Source organism: Plectrocnemia conspersa, unplaced genomic scaffold (assembly GCF_051122295.1).
Source record: "Plectrocnemia conspersa isolate PC_06_02 unplaced genomic scaffold, ASM5112229v1 ptg000014l, whole genome shotgun sequence".
Classification (NCBI taxonomy): domain Eukaryota; kingdom Metazoa; phylum Arthropoda; class Insecta; order Trichoptera; family Polycentropodidae; genus Plectrocnemia; species Plectrocnemia conspersa.
Window position 1 is genome coordinate 29,233,849 of NW_028277178.1, and position 20,046 is coordinate 29,253,894.

At 30.0% G+C, this 20,046-nt stretch overlaps 3 protein-coding genes across 5 annotated transcripts in view; 1 reads left to right on the top strand and 2 right to left on the bottom strand.

The window, feature by feature from the left end:
- Positions 1 to 647: 647 nt before the first annotated feature.
- LOC148226743 (gamma-aminobutyric acid receptor-associated protein) lies at positions 648 to 10,293 on the bottom strand. 2 transcript variants are annotated; one of them, XM_088203249.1, is made up of 2 exons: positions 9,815 to 10,293; positions 648 to 1,470 (listed from the first exon to the last, which is right to left on the bottom strand). In XM_088203249.1, exon 1 carries the CDS (start codon positions 10,178 to 10,180, stop codon positions 9,824 to 9,826), a length of 357 nt encoding a protein of 118 aa, XP_088059375.1. In that variant the 5' UTR covers positions 10,181 to 10,293; the 3' UTR covers positions 648 to 1,470; positions 9,815 to 9,823. The 2 variants fall into 2 exon arrangements, with proteins under 2 accessions (XP_088059375.1, XP_088059376.1); XM_088203250.1 differs by lacking the exon at positions 648 to 1,470 and adding an exon at positions 9,557 to 9,676.
- Positions 10,294 to 12,204: 1,911 nt separating this feature from the next.
- Syx8 (syntaxin 8) lies at positions 12,205 to 14,578 on the top strand. Its single transcript, XM_088203889.1, has 7 exons — positions 12,205 to 12,292; positions 12,364 to 12,558; positions 12,641 to 12,816; positions 13,053 to 13,175; positions 13,236 to 13,328; positions 13,398 to 13,499; positions 13,729 to 14,578. Exons 1-7 carry the CDS (start codon positions 12,261 to 12,263, stop codon positions 13,788 to 13,790), a joined length of 783 nt encoding a protein of 260 aa, XP_088060015.1. The 5' UTR covers positions 12,205 to 12,260; the 3' UTR covers positions 13,791 to 14,578.
- A 3,124-nt stretch (positions 14,579 to 17,702) lies between these two features.
- NetA (Netrin-A) overlaps positions 17,703 to 20,046 on the bottom strand; it is a 238,349-nt gene continuing 236,005 nt past the window's right edge. For both annotated transcript variants that reach the window (XM_088203456.1, XM_088203457.1), the window contains exon 7: positions 17,703 to 19,560. In XM_088203456.1, coding sequence (XP_088059582.1) covers positions 19,419 to 19,560 — 142 coding nt within the window. In that variant the 3' untranslated portion in view covers positions 17,703 to 19,418. The remainder of the gene's footprint in view (positions 19,561 to 20,046) is intronic.

The window sequence follows — 20,046 nt, forward strand, 5'->3', positions numbered from 1 at the left end:
AAAGGGGGAACTCGTACCTATTATTATTTATTCAAGAAATTATATTACGAAATAAAAAATTAGGTCTTTAGGCCCAGAATCATTACATCCCAGGGCTCGGGTTCGCTATCGACGGCTCTGATGGTGATGCACATCTGTCATTCGTTACGTGAGTTCATCGCAACAGCCAAAGGAATCGTGAATAATAAACACATTTCGGGATGTAGGCATGAATCAGCACATCATATCGTCCATGATGTTCAAGAAATAGTTTTTTTGACCACCGGGAAGCAAATTAACCAAATTGGTTTAAATAAAACCGGTTATAATAAGTCAAAGCTGCTTTCAGGAAACAAATAAAAAGTTTCATACGAACTTATATAAGACGAGTTGTCGAATTTTTCCCTGTGGGAGAACTTAACACTTGCTCGCTTAACCCAAGAAAGAAACTCTTAAGATTCAATTAATTAATCTTGACTCTTCTGCATTCGACACCGCCATCCGATACCTAACTTACATCTGTATATGTGTCACATAGATCTTCCCAGCGTCCGATAGTCACACAACTCGCCATGATATAATTAAATAAAACATATTTACATTCTCATTTCACTCACCCTCAAATGAAAATGTTTACTCAAGCAAGGATTTTAATTAAAGTCACACTATAAGTATATTTTTTTATTAAATGAGAAATACATATATTACACACATTAAATTACAAATATAAATGATAATTTACATATTTCCCTTCCACCGTGAAATAATAAGTAACAAACAGCAATTATTTGAATGAAGCTATTTAAAAAAAATCTATGCTGAGCTTTGGAACTATTTTTTTTGAATTTATGTATTTTTAATTTTTTTGATATTCAATTAAATCTAGTTTTTTTAGAATATATATATGCATATAACATACAATTCAACATTATTTCCCAATTCGGGATTCAGACATAAATTATTTTTTAATTAAGGAAATTAAATCTATTTAAAATTATACACATATAATACATTTATTGAAAGGGTGACTTCGACATATGTATATATATATAATGTACATATCGATTTTTTGCAGATCTATAATAGATAAAACACTATAACGTTAAAGATAAATTTTGTTTAAAAAGAAACAGCACATACGCATATAGTAAACAAAAGCTACGAATGCAATTTCTTTATCACTCGCATTCTGAATCACAAAACAACATAATCATCACATCGATACGTCATTCAAATGTCTATTATACAGTAAAACGTGTCCGAAACATAAATGCAAGCGCAGCATGTTTTGTGTATGTCATCATCGTATCGATATAATAAACTTTAGCTTAAAATATAATAATTTGAAATAGGAATGCGTCGTCCCCAGTCGGTTTGTTAAAATTATAAGGCGTTAGGATTATAAATTTAGTGCCAAATAAGGGAACGGCGTAATGCCTGAATACAGGGAGTAAATGATGTTTCCGGCTCTGCCAGATTGTTGGTGATATCCTGCGAAAAAAGAAAAAAGCAATATTAAAACCTTGAACAGTTATGTACATATGTAGTTATTTATATAAGCATTATAAAGCCAAGTTTCGTATGAATTGTATTGTTCTAATTAAAAAAATATATTTTTTTAATTAGAACAATACATTTTTATTATATAATAGATATTTGAATCAAAGATTTTTAAAACTTGGTTTATGTATCGTCTGATATAAATTTAGAACACTTATTAGAGTAGAATTACATAGTCACAATCAACCAATTAGTCGGAGTCAATCACTGATAAATAATAAAAATGAGCATAACGTCTGCAATAATGATTCAGGAAAAACTAGGTAAGATTTTGAAGAATGATCTGGGGGCATGACAGCTTGTGGATTGGGCTCTGTAAATTTCCTCCAGGGCACTATGAATGCAAAAATATATAAATTGGTTGTATAAAACGACTTTATTCCAACCCTTGAAGAACTTTCCCAACATACTGCTAAACCCATTTTGCAAGACGATTCTGCGCCATGCCATCGAGTTCGTTATGTGAGCGCAATTATAGTTTTTACATTCTACCAGCAGCCGTGAGTTTAACCACCCCTAGGGCTACGCCCCCTAAAAATTAATGTTGCCAGGAAACAGCCCCGACCTGAACCCAATTGAAAATTTATAGGCAATCATAAAACAACAATTAAGAAAAAAACGATCAAAAAAGTTAGCCGAACTGAAAAAACACATCATGGAAGTGTGGGAAGAGGAGATTATATATAGATAAGAAAAAAACATTTTTTTTGTGTGAAAAACGAGGTTCATCACAATTTTCGTTTACTATGTGCCTATAGATCGACAGCGATGGTCCTGCAATGATCACAGCCTAGCTGTAAGAGCCGTTTCCGAGTGTTCTGAACATTTAAAAAGTGTATTTAAATATTTTGAAAGTAAACAATCATGTACAAAAGAAGGATAAAATCGCAATTCTATGTTCGCCCACTATTCTGAAGAAACAGACAGCGACTAAAAATATTTGTCATTAAACTAGGTGATGTTTATGTTTGTATGTGTCAGAAATAGTTGATAAATTCTGTTCTGATGAAAAGCAGAAGACAAAAAAAAAAATGGATGAAGTGTTCTTAACTACTAAAAACGAAGGAAATATTACTGACAATTTAGGATATTTTTAATCAAGTGTATAAGAAATCTTTTATAATTGAAAGTAAGTATTGTATTTGAACCAGAAGCGTAAGACAATGGTTCTCGAAAGGTCATGTAGGAGAACTGACACATAAAGCATTACATAAAAAAATCTTATTGTGTTAGTGTACTGCAAATTCATTTTAAAAACACTCAAACCCAACAGTTTAATTATTAGCATTACTAGTCTTAAGAACTGTAAATATATTTACAGCATGAAAACATGTTTCCAAGATTACGAAAAAAAAAATTAAGAGCTCGGAATAAGCAAAAATAAGGCAATAACATTCTGAATTTTATGAAAGAGAATTACTCTTTAGTTGTTGAGCTTTTTGGGATTACTATCTAAATATCGATGTATTACACATAAATAAAATAAAATTTGCAGCATATACTCTTACAGACCATTAAAAACATATTTACAATTCTTTCTTCAATTATCAGGTCAAACCGGCAATGTTAGCCAAAGTAGCAAAGACGATAAATTGGATTTTGGCAATTAAAGTGTTAAAATATCGATAGATAGGTGTATAATATTACTGAATATTATAATTTTTGTATAATAGCATTTGATAAATACTCAAATAATATAAAATGACTCATATAACATAATTCAAACAACTGTAATCGACCATTCAACATGTATATGTAGATAACATAGATAACAACCATTATTTATTATAAGATTGCAGATAGATAACAACCTTTATTTATACATATTATTATCCTATTTTACCATAATTTAACTTTTATAGGGTAGTATTTTTATAAATGAAAAATAAATATAAATTTATTCCAATCATCTTGAGATCAAAATCTAACTCATAATATTGTGTACATAATAGTAGAGTTTCGGTCTAGAAACTATAGACTTAAGAATAAGGCAAAGTCTGTAGCAGATCCAGTTGACCCATTTAACGGTTCATCGATATTTTCAAGATTGGTAAGGTTCTATAGCTGAACAGAATAAGGGCTCTAATTTGATATGGAAAGTTATTTATTGTGAGCTGCTACTTAGTCTCCAAAACTACATTAATGGGTAATGGTTTAATGAAGAGAGCTTGATGTTCTTAGGTGAAAATTGTAGGAATTTCGATAAATCGCAGTTATTGAATTTTTGGTTGTGGATGGCAGTATGCTTTTTTATTTATGCTGCAGTGACAAAACATACTAATGAATTTAGAAGAAGCAGAACATTCATCAAAGACGAATGGATATCGAAAGTTTTGTTGTCATGTTACGAAAGCTGACTTTGGACTTTTAAATGCACACAATATTAAATTTCTAAAGAATGTTTAGCCATGATGCACTGCGATCACTGATTCGTCATTACTTACTCAAGTCCAAAGAGCAATCGAAATACACCACTGAAAAGCTTTAAAACTGATTCTTTGATATGCTCGGGGAATTTTGTTGATGGATTATGACGAAAAAATATTAACAATTATTATTACTGTGCCCTTTTGGACTAAAATATGAGACACCATTGATGAAAAATAACCCAGAACACAATTCCATGATAACAATGAATGCCCTTGGTAATAATTTGAAAGCGAAAATGAATTACATTTTCTTGCACATATTGTCCAGGGTCAATAGTAAAAGATCATTAAAAAAGACAAGGAATTTGGGTTCCGTATGAAAGAGCAAAGAAACCATCAGTTAAGGATTGTTACTAATGACAAGAAGTGGTCCTCGATATAAATCCAAAGATAATAAAATAGGCTTTTTCTAAACCAAGTACTTAAATCTATCCTATGACTATCATTATCCCTTAAAAAGATTCTTGCGTTAGATGTGTTTTAGAAGTCGTTCATTATGAATTATTAAACCAGGATAGACAATTACGACATCGGTGTATTGTGACTAATTTGCAAGATTGAAGGTGGAGATGCTAAATAAACAGGGTTGGTAAATAACCAACGAATGAGTTTTGCAGCAGGATAATGCAAGATTTAAAAGTTTTGCAACATCTTCAGTATTTATCTGATATTTCTCCATCGAACCTCTTTAAATTGTTAGAGAATTTGCTTCATAATATTTTTTTATATCAATTGAACATAGAATCATTTTTTAATGAAAAACTGCACAATTTATAGAGAAAGTAAAAAATCACAGAATAATATTGTAGAACCACAAAAAATAATGGTTAAAAGATTTTCAAATCTTTACATTTTACTAAATGCATTTACTATGAATGAAAACAATAAGAAACCTGAACATTTTACAGAAAACTATAGCAAATATAAAAAATTAAAGGAGTATATTTTATTTATTTTGTTATGCTTTTATGTAAAACGGTCAGGTAGTAAACTTGTGTTTTCATGCTTAGTATTAATCTTTTATTATCTTTTCTTAATGCATTGTATCAATACTTGTTTATTGAATTATTTTCATAAACGTGATTTTGATGCTTCATTTATGACACTGAGATAATAAATTGACTATGAGAGAAGCAATCATATTGCAAGGCAACTGCTGTCTCATTGAGCGATCTTTCTCATGAATTGAATCTGAATGAACCAAAAGGCAAATTATTGGAAGTGGTGATATTTCAAGTGTGACATAATATGATTTCACAAGCAAAAATTCTCCATTTCGTCATGTGTTATGGTGTGTTTAAGATTATTTTCACAACGCTGTTTTTATTAAAAATACCACAGATTTCAAAAGTAGTTTGCCTAAAATTATGATTATTTTCTTCAGATTTCCTCAAATAAACATCACAACATTCCTTATTGACTGTTCAAACTGGTGGTAAAAATTCATAGTAGACTACAGCATTAAAATCAAAGAAAATATTAAGATGAACCTTGACATTTGATCGAACTTGAAGTACTTTTTGTTCTTCAGACTGCTTCCATTGAGATGATTGTACCATTTATTTGATGTCATAACAATACACCCATGATTAAAGACTCGTTATGATGTGTTGGAGCAATCCTGAATTTTTTATCTATGATGCTGTTTTTAATAAAAATTTAATGGTTTAGGAACATATTTAGTTGCTACTCGTTTCATGTCTAAAATATTAGTAAAAATTGAACCGTACGAGATATCACTTCTTCAGCAATTTACCTAATGGCGTTTCTGCGATCACTATGAACAATATTTTTCACATTTTCACCCTTGTCATCTTTATGGTCCTCTTGGTAATAGTTGTTCCAATCGTAAACCCTACGTTTTACAAGAGAGATGGGCGACCAATGTGAAAAAATTAAGCTTAGTAATTACCAAATATCTATTAGTAATATTACTTATTGGTTCATGTAAAGCAAGTTTTACTGATATTTTGGGCACTAAATAATAACCGAATTTTTACGTAAGCGGTTGAATTATAATTTTAAACAAAAACGGCATCGTAAAGATTTTTTATGACTCAGAATTTCTACAGCGCATCGTATTATGTGATGAATCATGAATGTATGTTTTGACGTCGAAAAAAATCCAATCGTCTTGATAAAAGCGTAAAAAGGCAACGAGAAAAAAAAGAGCGCCAAGTTCGATCTAATGGCAAGATTCTCCTTACTGTTTTGTTTAATTTTAACAGTAATTCGTACTAAAGGAGTATTATGACGTTTTTGCAAAGAAATCCTAGGCAAAAATTCATACTATTTTTTAATTTTGAAATAATTGACAATTTATATAATAATAATTTAGTTTTATATTTAAATGTTTGTAATAATATATGTATGTAGTATACAAATATTACGTACTTTTACTAAAATTAATACTATCTTATAAAAAAACTGTTTGGAAAGCATTCACTGGTAAGATACAGCTCACGGGCAAAAGTTTAGAAAACGCTGGAATCTGAGCAACATTTGTTTTGTATAATGAGCCTCCCATGTTGTTTTAATAATGGAACACTTACTGAATATGCCATACGTGGCTCTCATTATTTTATAATAAAAATATTAAATAATTAGTTAATGCATATTCGTTAAGTTAAAAATATATTTTTTACATTATATTTTGATTATATACACATAAATTAATACGAAAAAAATGTTTTTTTTACGAAATCTTAAAAAAACAGAGGTCAAAATTTATTTAAAAACATATATTCATTTATTTACACATTTTACTTATTTATATACAATTATAAATGACAATCTTTAAGTAAATTCGTTGCAGTTATTAATGGGGTGTTCACTGTTCTGACCTGTTTACATTTTAAAACGTGTGTAGCAAAAAGAAAAACGTTTTAAAATTAAAACAGGTTAGAAGCGAACGAGCATTGATCAGAACAGTGAACACAACAAAACAGGTTCTTGAAGGAAATGTACGGCTTGAGGACATTTGTCCTCTTTTGAATTTGGCCAGAAAAATACATGTCACTTAATGAAATACTATGAATCTTAGCCTTTAAACTCCCAGCGGATTTTCGTCAATTGCTGCACAATGGTCCACCTAGGGACCGGCAAGTATGGTAAATTTCGCGATCACATTACATTGATTTATAATAGTAATCAAAATAAAGAAATTATATTACAATATGTAAGTATGACTTTAACATAACAAATCATAATTTTATTTTGGATTTCAATAAATATTTACGTCTAAATGACTCATTAAAATGAGTATGTTGTTTACATTGTGTTTCTAGGTGGTATTGTGCTTTATTGCTAGACCTTAATAAATCAGTTATTTTTTTTCACACCATTTATTGGACAATGGGGATACCGATTCTTTTCATCCACGGGATGACTTTCTTTTGGCAATTTTTGGTTTTACAGCTTAGTTTTGAGACTTAGAAAACGTGCAGGTGAGGCTGGAGTGATCTGTGAACCATTTTGGGCATGGTAAAACATACTTGCCAAAAGGAATGAGTTTTTTTGGTACAGAAGGTTGTGCTCCTTTCATCAGGTCTATGAACAATAGTTATACAGGTGTAACTTTATATGAATTAGTCATATGATGCGTAGGTTCGAAATATGTTGTGTTCGTATTCTGTAATCTTCTCAGCTGATTGTTGTCTTTACATTGAATATGTATTTACAATTTTTTTGTAAATACTATTTAAAACAATATTTTTTAGACAGTTAAAAAAATGTGTAGGAGAATAATAGTTTCCCATAAATTATATACGGATAATTTCTATTCTTCTTATGCATATTATTTGTTATAGAATGGTAAGAATAAATTGAAAAAATTCAACGAGACATTTTGACAATCGGATCCTAAAATTAAAAAGGGGAGACTTACAATCACAGACAAAAAGTTACATAACGGTTATTGGAATGACAAAAGAGAAGTGTATGTACTAACAAATATTCATCCTCCACCAGCAGAAATAAATTTCTATGATGAACACGGTAATGGTTTCAGAAATTATTAGTGTGGGGGTTCTTCTTCAAGCTTGCGCACTTAATCAGCATAAGGATGGTGACAAAAGTAAATAAACTTTCATATCATCCAGAAATGTAAGGGTTAAGAATACCTATGGATCAACGTGGAGAAAAGTTTTTTTTCAGTGTTATAAATAGTTTTAATGTATATAATCAATATCTTATCGAAAATAATAAGTGGAAAATAAAATACAAAAAAATTAGAATTAGTTGGAAATTTAATTGATGGTCAACAATCTGGAAAAAGAAGAAGCTTAGTTCCTTAGATAAAAAAGAAACGCTTAATGGGAGACCATACTTTGGGTTCTTTAAAGGATTGTGCTGCTTGTAGCAACAGAAAAAATCTTGGAGGAAGAAGAGAAACTGTCTGGTTTTGTGAAACATGTTCAAGAAAACATCATATGGAAGCAAAATATAAATAATATATACTTTTTATTTAAATAAATTTGAGCAACAATAAACAATTTTATGAGTATTCTCCAAATACCTAGAAATATTTTAATTATCTACCAATTTAATTATTATTAGACTAATGATATATAGATGAATAAAATTCGAGTGCAAAGGGTTAATGAAATAGAAATATTAAAAAAGATAAAACGACATCCTGATTCTAAACCAGAAATTCTCGGATTATTCCTTGAAGAAAATCTAAAGACAGTCTCGAATCTATACCGAAAATATTTTTAAAAATGTCATTTCAATGAAATCAAATCGGAATATATTTTCACCAGTGAAAATGTAGTTTATCTAGCAGATGCTAGTAAAATTATATGATTTCGACTTTTCCATATATAGTAATATATACATTTACATACTAATTATTATTTATTTACATGCAATTTATAAATGTTACAGTGAATGTGTATTTTTCAGTAGTTATATTTTCACTAGTGAAGTCATAATACATTTTCACCAGTGGATATATATTTTTACTAGATAAAATATAATTTAACTGATAGGCGCTAGTAAAATTATATGCTGCTCTATACATAATGTATATGAAACGCAATTTGAGTTGCGAAACATTCATTTGCTGTTCTAATCCTTTTAGTATTAGAACTTTCATTAGGTTAAGTTATTATTTCTCTCAGGGGAAAAAGTGGAAGAAGAAATACAGACAGATGTCACATCTTGCATATTGCTCCATAGTTGGTCTGCACTTGGATATTAAACTATGTTTTACAAATATGATAGCTATCCTTACCGATATTACTATGGACTTGTAGTATTCAAACCGAATTTTGTTCAATAGGAGGGCCCAAAAACAATTATCACTTCTCAGAAATGGAAAATTCACGCCAAAAGTAATAAAATAGCGATGGCACGATTTTATTGCTTTTGATGTAGATTTTTGACTTCTGAGAAGGGATAATTGTTTTTTGCACTCTCCTATTGGTCAAAATTCGGTTTAGATGTGCTTCATTTGATTCTTACTTATTGTAAATTGTAATACTGTTATAAAAAATGTTAACCGAGTGTTTCGATTTTATTGTGTTTGATGTGGATTTTAAACAGAGGTAATTTAGGGGTGGGGCGGGGGGTAATTGACAAAATACTTTTTGATAAAAATGAAAATTATCAAATTTATTCTAAAATTATTTACATTTTTTAGGTAGATTCGTTGCAGTTATTCATGGGGTGTTCACTGTTCTGAGCAACACTCGTTAGCACCAAATCTGTTTAAATTTTAATACGTATTTATTTAGTAAAAACGTTTTACAATTTAGAGAGGGTAGATGCGAATTTTGTAAATAAATAAAAAAATTGAAATAAATTAAGAGGAAAGTAGTGATGTAGAAATAGTGATGCAATACCTATTTCGATTAGTGTCGACCGTAGACGTTCTCGTCAGAAAAGGCTATGTAGAGGAAGAAGTCCTCGTCGTGGTGCTCCTGGTAGAGCGAGCCCATGGTGGCCGACGTGGGCGGAATGACGTTGTTGACAAAGAAGAACAGGGCGTCTTCCGGTCGCAGGTGGATTCTCTTGCGGATCAGAAAGTAGAACTGGCCGACGGTCAGGTCCGAAGGCACCAGGTACTTCTTCTTGTCGAGGTCGCCCAGCCGAGCCTTGGGCGCCTTCTCGACGATGACGGGCACGCGGTCCGGGTACTTGCGCCGTATCTTTTCGCCCTCGGCCTTGCGCTTCTCGAACGAATGCTCCTCTTTGTACATGAACTTCATGGTCAGCTGATGTCGCTAATGTCTACCTTCGCTTTCACTCGCTCCTTTGTCCTCTGCGCAGTGGGTCGAAGAGCCGTCAGAAGTCGTCCGTCACTGATCGACAAAGCGAATATGGCGACGTCAATTTCCACTATTTGCGTCGTACTCTGGGTGGCGAGTCGAAAAAAATTACACTCAATAACAAACTATTGCGCACTTTGTACTCAATGTAATGAATATTTTAATCATTTCACTTTCGAAACAAATAAAATGACGAAAAACCAATTCGTTTCAGCGCTCATTTTTACCGACAATAAAATATAAAAAGAAGAGATTTTTTAATATTGCGTTATTAATGCGCGAAAAGAGGTTTGCTTGTTGACTAATATTACTAATTTAAACCAATAATTTTTTTTTAAATATTTTTTAAATTTTTACAAATTGCAGGTAAGGAAGGAATTCGTAATTATTAAAAAATATTTTTTTTACGGAACATATATTAATTACAATAAATTAATGACAACCCCTTGCATAGGGCATACGTTGGTGTACATATAAAAAAAATACAAATTATAAAAACAAATAAAAATTACAAGTCACGAACGTGTCGTACATTGGCAGCACTTGGGTACTTTGGAAGTTCGGCGACACGTCGATGACACTGGCAAACTACTGCAAACAATTTAAATCAAACAATAATTATTTCAATTTCTTTATATCCACAATTCAAAGCAATAAAAAACTTTTTTTGTGAAAAAATGCACATGGGGAGTGTTAAAAATATATTTTACAGCTTTGGTCAAAAATGGTGTGTGACCCTTCACAGGTAAATAGTTTGACCGAAATATATAAGCAGGTAGTTTTAACTATAATTCTGAGAACTATACATAGGAATTTGTCATTTTTAATTGCTCATTTAAGTTTTAACAAGGGATTGCAGGTCTAATTGTTCAGTATTTTCAGTTTTATGATTTCGGCCTTTGTAATATTTTTATTCAATAATTTATTTTCAATACTATATAAACATTTAAAAAATGCCAAAAACGCGAATTAATTGAAGGTAAAAGGGCGAATATAATTTTATTGCATTCGCAAATTGCATATTATTTACTGAATATATTGAAAATTATTAAACACATTAATTGTTCAAAATACGCTGTTCAAAATGCTGTAAAATAGCTTAACAAATGTGGTTTATATGCTCCAGTTCTCAACGAACGCTTAAGAAAATGCTCTGTGCCATACTTCGCTAAAAAGCAGGAGTTGGTTTGCGTCAAAGAGTTCGACGCTTTTAGAATAACCTATACAGTCACCAAACCTACATACTATAGAGCAGGAGCGGCCAACCCAAATTATCTTGCAGGCCACTTTGGAAATGCATCATAACTCCGCGGGCCACATATAAAATTATATATCCTCATATTAGATTGAAATACACTATAGATATTTTATCGGAGTGAAAAATTAAAACATAACGAGTTATTATTATAGTGTTTACTATTATTCTTACATGTAAACAAATATGATTGAATAATAATGATACTAAACGTACATTGTAAAAAATCTTGCGGGCTGGAAAAATGTTCAAGGCGGGCCGCGGGTTGGCTACCCCTGCTATAGAGCATTTATTGGCAGAAGTAGAAGGAAAGGTTACCTAACACAATAATTGCAAATGGAGTGGAGAGAATTGTCTTCGTCCACCTGCAAGTCATTAATTGCCAGTATGCCAAAAATAGTTGCAGCTGTAAAATTACAGCGAAGGGTAGGGTTACTAAATATTACAAATAAGCTTAAATAAATACTTGACACAACCATGATCAGTTTTTTATTATTATTTTCAGTTTTTTAGGATATAACACATTCATTGGGGTGCCCTATTATAATGGCCAAGCCTGTATATAAAACTTAAGAAATATGTTTATAGTTAGCATTTTAATCATTGCATGGACATGAAAAATATATTAATCGATGAAGAATCATCTAAATTTATTAAGTACATGAGACTTAATAAATTTATATTAATTAAAAATAATATCCTGTGTGACGTTTTTAGCATGTTATGGCCAAATTGTTAAAACTCTTCGTGTTATGACAGTTCGATATGGCACTGATAAGTTTTGAAGACGATACTTGGTAATAAAACGGTTTGCGATTGCTTTTTGTTAATTTTTTCATGTTTTTTCATTGTGAAATTATATTCTCAGGCTCGGTGAGCATGACGCCTGCGAGAAACTACACAGAAACATACAGACGCAACTTATAACATGGAGCGACGAATCTCGCTCTTCGCCTTTTTACGCCCAGCTGTCGGCCGAGATAAGATCGCGGTTGAAACAGTATCGCGGTGAAGTGGCTCAGCTCAGCGAACTGCTGAAGAGAACTACAAGGGAGCAAATAATGTAAATTTGTAATTTATTTCAATTTTTATCTAGTCTAGTGCCTTTTGAGAGTGATTAAGCTGGGTATTTATTACTATTTTAGAACTGACGCTGAGATTGAGAGACGGTTCAGGCAAATTGAAACTTTACAATCCAAATATATGCAACTGCAAAATCAGTTTAATACAGGTGTACATAGTACACCCTCGAAAACTGATAACTACGATACAAATCTTGATCGACAGGAGCTCTTTGCTAACACATCGGGTGCATCGAGAGGTATTGAATAAATATTTTTACTCGCTACTATTACTACTTTGATTACTTCTTAAATACCGATGTAATTTGTTATTTGCCCTTAAAGCAAATATCCTACAGTCCATTAAAAAAATTCTTCAATGTTGACATTGGATTCGGCAATTATTACTAAAGTAGCAAAAGCTAATATACTAGATATCGGCAACCAAAGAGTTAATTAATAAATAAATAAATTAATGTGCATACTTTATTTACAGCTAAAAAATACGGCCAAGTTAGTACCGTCGATTGGGGTGTAGACTCCGATGACGAAGAATTACTAGACGACGGTAAGCCGTCCATACAAAAATTTAAACAAAAGCAAGATCAAATCATGGAAGGTATTGTGTTGATGGTTTCTATCACTTAAAAATTGAATAAAAATTTATGTATTATTTTAGAGCAAGAAAGGGGCTTAGAAGAATTATCAAAAATTATATCTAGACAAAGGAACATTGCCGAAAATATTGGAAACGAAGTTTCACTTCAAAATGGTGCGATTTCATCTTGTTATAATATTTTTTAATACGCCTGATAAAATAATATAAATTCTGTTGTTTTAGAGATCATCGATGACTTGGGCGAACATATTGAAAGAACGAATGAACGCGTTCGTTCAGAAACCGGTCAAATTAGAGTGGTAAACGTCAAGGACAAAACCTGCTGTTAGTATATTATAATATATTTATAAGAAACCAAGGCAATAATATGTAAACTACGATGAATTTATAACGAGAGTTCATGAAACATTTCAATTAAAATACAGGTGCTGTGTGTAAATGTTTAAATATTTCAAAACTACATTTATATTACTAAACATAATTTTGCCTTAGGGTCTTCTTTATTTTGCAAAATTTAATTTAAATTTAAATTTTGGTTATTACTACGTTTCAGGTTATTGGATAATAATAATACTACTCTTCATTGCCATCATCATAGTTGCTTGTGTATTTTAATACAATGCATAATTATTTATCAAGGTATTAAATTCAATAAAAACTTTTTAATTACATACATAAAAATGTGTTATAAGATGAAATTAAAAAAAATAATTTTACAATAGAAATCAACAATAGTAGTCACTTAAATAATAGAATATAATGCAGACAATAAACAAGAAGATTTCAAACTTTACGTTTGAAGTAGAAGTCCAAAATTATTATTGCAATCTATTAATCACAGAGTAAAAATATGTTAGATCATTTGAAAGTTGACGTGAGTTATGTGGGGTGTCAAAAAAAGTAATCTATTAAGTTCTCTGTTCTTATTTTTATGCATATATTTCACAAAAATAAGTGGATGACGAAAAGATATGGAACCAATTATCTATATCCTCCTTTGTGTTTGTTATTATTTACTATTTTTTATTGCTCTACAAAAGTAACTACGTAATTATGTCACAGTGTAAAAGTATAAATATTTTATTAATATTAACATATTATATATATAATGTATATGTATTTTGAAATATAAGAAATATAATATGTATAGAAAAAATATTGTATATGAGACTGTCTTTATAATGAAATTTAAAACAATTATTTAGTTAAACATATTTTTTATTGAAACCATTCCTTACAAAAATTAATATAAATTGTTGTACTACTTATACTTACAAGTTATTTTCAAACATATTGTTTTGTATTTATGTTATTATTTTATAATTTATATATGTAACCTTTATTACTTAAACATTTAATGTGATTGCTTATTTTTTTTATTTTAATAAATTATATTAATCAAATTTTACTAATGTTTAAATTATTACAAAGATACACTATTTGAGTGTTGTTTCTCACTAAAAAATACATCTTTTTATCTAAAATTAATATTATTCTAAAATTGTATATAAATAGAAGTATGTACTTCGCAGATGACAATACTTTAATAATTGACCATAGTCATTACTTTTTGTTGAATTATTTTATCTGTATATGTTTTAAATGCTTCGTTAAAAAAATAAAGGAAAAATATTAATATCTTACTGAAGGAAGAGAAAATTGGTAATTAAAATCACTTGAAGAGAAAAGGCAAATCTCTAGAAATTAACGGGATCCGGAAAGTAAACACATTCTTGCCTTTAGATACGATAGTAACAATCTTTTCTTCAATCATACATAAATATGTTCAGTGGTTTTCATTGTATAGTTTTGATGGATTCAATTTCATCAGCGGTATAATAATACTATCAACCTTGAGGTTTTTGTAGTTTGTGCCATGATAATATTGTAGCGTCTTCTTCGTGATGTAATTACCTATCCTTTAAATAAAGAAAGAACCGCTGAGGAGTATATGATACCAACATCACATTTAACTAAAAACTTACCGTAAGTATGTTTGAGGCACTCGTTATTAACTTTTTATCTTAAATTAGGATTCCCTCAAAGCGAGATTCATTATTAACTGTGATGCGTTGCGATGTAAAAACTTTTAATGGCTTTAAAGATATAGATGATGCTTCCGTGGAGTATTTTTGCTTTATCTATTACGTTCTAGAGGCAGCCCAACCTGAAAATCCAGCTGGTTGTCTGTTTTGCATGAACTAAAAGAAGTCAAAATTTTCAACATTAACTAAGGTTTTGGGAAGATTAAATGGCATAGCTACGTAAGAAGAATTGCCAGGTTAATCTCCTTTCTCCTCTTCAATCTATTTTATTACTTAAAACTTCATTGTTTCATTTATTTAAAAATGGTGTCATAACATTATCAGTTCTCTGTGGGAATATTGTGCTTAGATTCTAATTATTGTGCATAGTTTTAAAGTTCATAATTATTTTTCAGAAGCCATGAACGATTAATAAGACGACTTTAAAATGGAACCAAACTTATTCAGTTAAATAACCGCATGCACCATAATCATTGTTACTCAATTGCCATGACAAATCCCAGAATATTACAATTATATGATAACAAATACGTTTTATTAGCGTTTAGGTAGTTTGATCCACATTAACTTTCAATCCTCGTACATAATACTAAATATGTATAACATGTTTACAGTTAACACGTACTTGGTTTATTTGCAATTCGAATAATTATATTAAATCGGTAAATCAATGGAAAATACTTTTATTAACAGATATCATGTACTTTTTATTTTATATGAATTATTTCAATTATATTTTATGATTACTCATTTTAAGCTCTTAAACTTAAAAAAATAACATTATACACGAATTCGATAGCGAGCCTTGTGTATTTTGTTTATTTATGTACATAGTAACCATTTTGAAAGATCATGCGTCTCCAAGGAAATTTAAAATAATTAAATTCTTTTTTCTGATTGGTCGAAACCGTTGAGAACTACGGATATGCAATAATAGGCTTTATGTATATGTAAATAGATACTATTATTTCATATCAGAAGCTTTTAAAACAAAATATATAATATAAATATATATAAATTAATTATTAGCTCCACTACCTCCTCACATATTCTATACTCCTGGTAGATTATGACAAAAAACCCGTACAAAAACAGTAGTTTGAAGCGTTTTTTCTTTCTGAATATGCTTTGACGCGACTCTTGAGGTGCATAATTTGCAATCCAAGCATAATTTGCAGAAATTGAAAAAAATAGTTTTCCTAATAATTAAAATAATAAATTAATTGTCAGCTACCTTCTCACTCATATGCACTCCTGATAAATTATGACAAAAAACCCGTACAAAAACCATTTTGTGTGTCACAAAATCCTAGTTTGAGGCGATAATTTTTTAGCATATGCTTCGACGCTACTTTTTGATTGCAGGAATTAAGAAAAAACTTTTTTGCAATAATTAAAACAATAAATTAATAGCTTCACGGACCAACTAATGAGAGATCCGCTAAGGAACATTTTGCCATTCGCCGCCGTCACGTCAGTGTTACCAGAGTGCCACCTAATATTTGGCATAATGAATAAATAGGTAAACACAATAAAATATTTAATTTATCATAAAATCAATTTAACCTAAAAGTAATATTTTAAGTTGAAAGTTAAGTTAAACAGCAACGTGCTACTGCAATAGGTGAAGAATATTGTAATAAAATAGATTTGTAATAACAGGATGAATAAGAGCAATTATAATGAATACATAATGAGTTTCTATCTATCACGAGCAGTGTTTTAGTAGTCTAATACATTTTTTATGTCTATTATATTTAATTTACATTATTGCATAAAAAAAGTAACGAGTTTAAAAATAATAAAATGTCTCTAATCAAATTATAAATGGTAGCGTCTTTCAGAAAAATCTAATAGTATTTTATTATTATTATTATTTTTTACTTTAACTGTATTTTGTATTTATTTCCGGATTTATACATCATTTATTCTCTTAGACTTGTCTGAATCTCTGTTTTTTCATAATCTGTCTTTATTTGATTTGTCACTATATGTATTATTCATATTATGTTAGCAAGGAGATCAAGAGACGAATAGTGTCAGCAAATAAATACTATTTCAGCCTAATAAAACAAATCAAACCGCGGAGACTATCTCGTCGTACAAAAACATTGCTTTACAAAACATTGATTAGACCAATTCTGACATATGATTCGCAGAGCTGTACACTTACCAGGGCCGCCAAAAGGCTGGTTGACATATTCGAGAGAAAAGTGCTTGGCAGATATGTGGCGCTATATACGAGAACAACGAGTGGTGTATACGAAACAATCGAGAGCTCTACAACCTCTTCCAAAAAGAGAGTGATCTTTGAAATATACAAAAACTTTAAAAATACAAAAACACCAATACAATAAGTGCAGCGTCGCCACACATAGTACTGCAGTCAGTTCCTTGAAATAGCATATTTAAGTAGCCTTGATAATTATAGTATGAATTTTTAATATGGATGTAAGGAAGAGGATTGAAATAAAACACATGATTTATTTAACTGAATTCAGTGTATAATAAATTCTGCAACTTCCACAATACATATTACAATTATAGAAAATTCAACTTATTTACGCATAATAAATGTAATAAAATTTACATATACGGGCTAGAGGTATATGCTACATGATAATTATACTCAAACTACACAATGGTAATACATAAATATTACGATTATATTTTATATATACACAGAGCTGTACGGTGGCTTAAAAAAACAATAATATAAATAATGCATTTTAATTTTTCGTTATTGATTGATTTCATTTTCGTTCATCGGCACAGCTCTGTATATATTTATAATAAACATACACATGTGCACATGCACACATACGAGTATATGTTGGAATATAAATATTTCTATACATAAATTAATTGGAATATTAAAAAAGCTATATATGGCAAGTTAGATCATAATATAAATATACACCACAAAATAACTAATAAAATAATATCTGCATACTTTAATATAATCTATACACAAAAATCGAATATTAGATGGTTCAGAAGCTTATGATGCATTTATGCTTCATTGGCGATTGTAAAATTATATTTATTAAGTAATCTTATAAAATAATTTAATATAAAATAAATTTACAACAAACCGTATTTCTTGATATAAAAACACTAATGACTGTATAGTGGATTCAATTATAAGATTTATTGCATAGACATACACATATATGTTTATGTTTTGCTTTAAAAATAATTATATTAAAATAAAAAAAACAGCGTGTGTATATTTACTACATACGTACATTGAACACGCGTATGCATTTATGTATGTATTTACACATCAATAAAATAAATAAAACAGTTTTAACTACCGATACAAATATATCTTAGAAGCGATAATTAAATTCTAATAATACTGTACACTTCGGGTATATAATATTATTTTAACTGTGCATTTTTACTTGATATGCATAAGAGATATAATTAATTTAGATAGATCTGACCAAAGGTAGAAAAATAAAATTATAATTTTTCCAAAGATATCGAATTTAGTAATTGTATCAAATAATATATGACAAGGTTGTTTAAAATGTCATGCTTTGCATATGCAATTAATTGATTCTGTCGTTAGAATTTCGTGAAAGCAAACTAACGTGAAGTATTTTATTTAAAACTCGATATACCCGAATCACACATCAATCGGACACTTCTATGAACATTTTCACGACGATTATCATATAAAGACTATATTTAACACGTACGAGATAACATTTTACAAATTTACGCTTTTGCTCATTATTTCTTAACTTTAAAAATAAATTAACACCCATTATACAAGGAAAGTTCGGGAGAGAAGACTACATTTACACATTGCAATAATAATAATAAATAGTGTTAAATTTTTGTGTCGAACGAAAGGAATACGGCGACTATTTAACTCCAACACCCGTATTTTGAACGATTAGCAGCAACATAAATAATAAAAAAAGTATTATTAAGGATATGAGACATATCACAACGATTGAAAATAGTTTACGACATTTACAATGTATAATATAAAGAATATTTATATAAAAAAATTATATGAACAAACTACGGCGAATGAAAGCTGTCGATTTTTCGACGTTTTCGTTTTGGTATTTCGCACACGAGGACCTCGGACGATTTCAGCGTTCTTAGAGCTGGGGTTACATTATTGTTTTATTTTTTACTTTCTTTCATTAATTATTGTTTATGTTTAAGTTTTAAGTGTTTATTTGCAGTTTCTCGCTCGTCTCTGTAGTCTGCGCATGCGCCTGTGCCACTCGTCTCGCCACTCGACGACTATCGTGCGAGGACCCACCGCTAATCCGGGAACGTCCTCTTCATTTTCTTTCCCCAAAATCAGATACGACCTGAAACATATAAAACAATATTAAAATTGGTACTATTTGTTACATTAAATCTATTAAATTAATTTTGTATAATATATTATAAATTTATAAACTATAGAGAGTTTAAATTATCTGCGCCATTAATCAATAATTAAGAGATCACCATAACCGCAACTTGAACAACGAAAAGAGAAATCTCTCACAATGTGAGATTTCATAACTTTAAATACATCCTTATTTTCTTTAGGTAGGTATTATATATAGTATATTCTTTCTATGCTACACTTGTTAGCTCGGAATCCACACTAATATTCTCAAAGTATTTCATTGGCATATTTTTCTAGCCTTCCATAATTTTTGTTTGAGAATATTTTGTTTGTGGTGGCCATAGTGAGATCCCTCTATAGTTATTACAATTTAGTTTATTCCGCTTTTACCATATGGAGACAATTGCCGTCATCCAGTCTTCTGGTATTATTTCATTTTCTTAGGCGTTACATATTAATG

Coding starts and splice junctions, on each gene's coding strand:
- Syx8 (XM_088203889.1), top strand. CDS start 12,261: ATGGCACTGATAAGTTTTGAAGACGATACTTG. Junction 12,817..13,052: donor CACATCGGGTGCATCGAGAG/GTATTGAATAAA, acceptor CTTTATTTACAG/CTAAAAAATACGGCCAAGTT. Junction 13,500..13,728: donor CGTCAAGGACAAAACCTGCT/GTTAGTATATTA, acceptor ACTACGTTTCAG/GTTATTGGATAATAATAATA.
- LOC148226743 (XM_088203249.1), bottom strand. CDS start 10,180: ATGAAGTTCATGTACAAAGAGGAGCATTCGTTCGAGAAGCGCAAGGCC.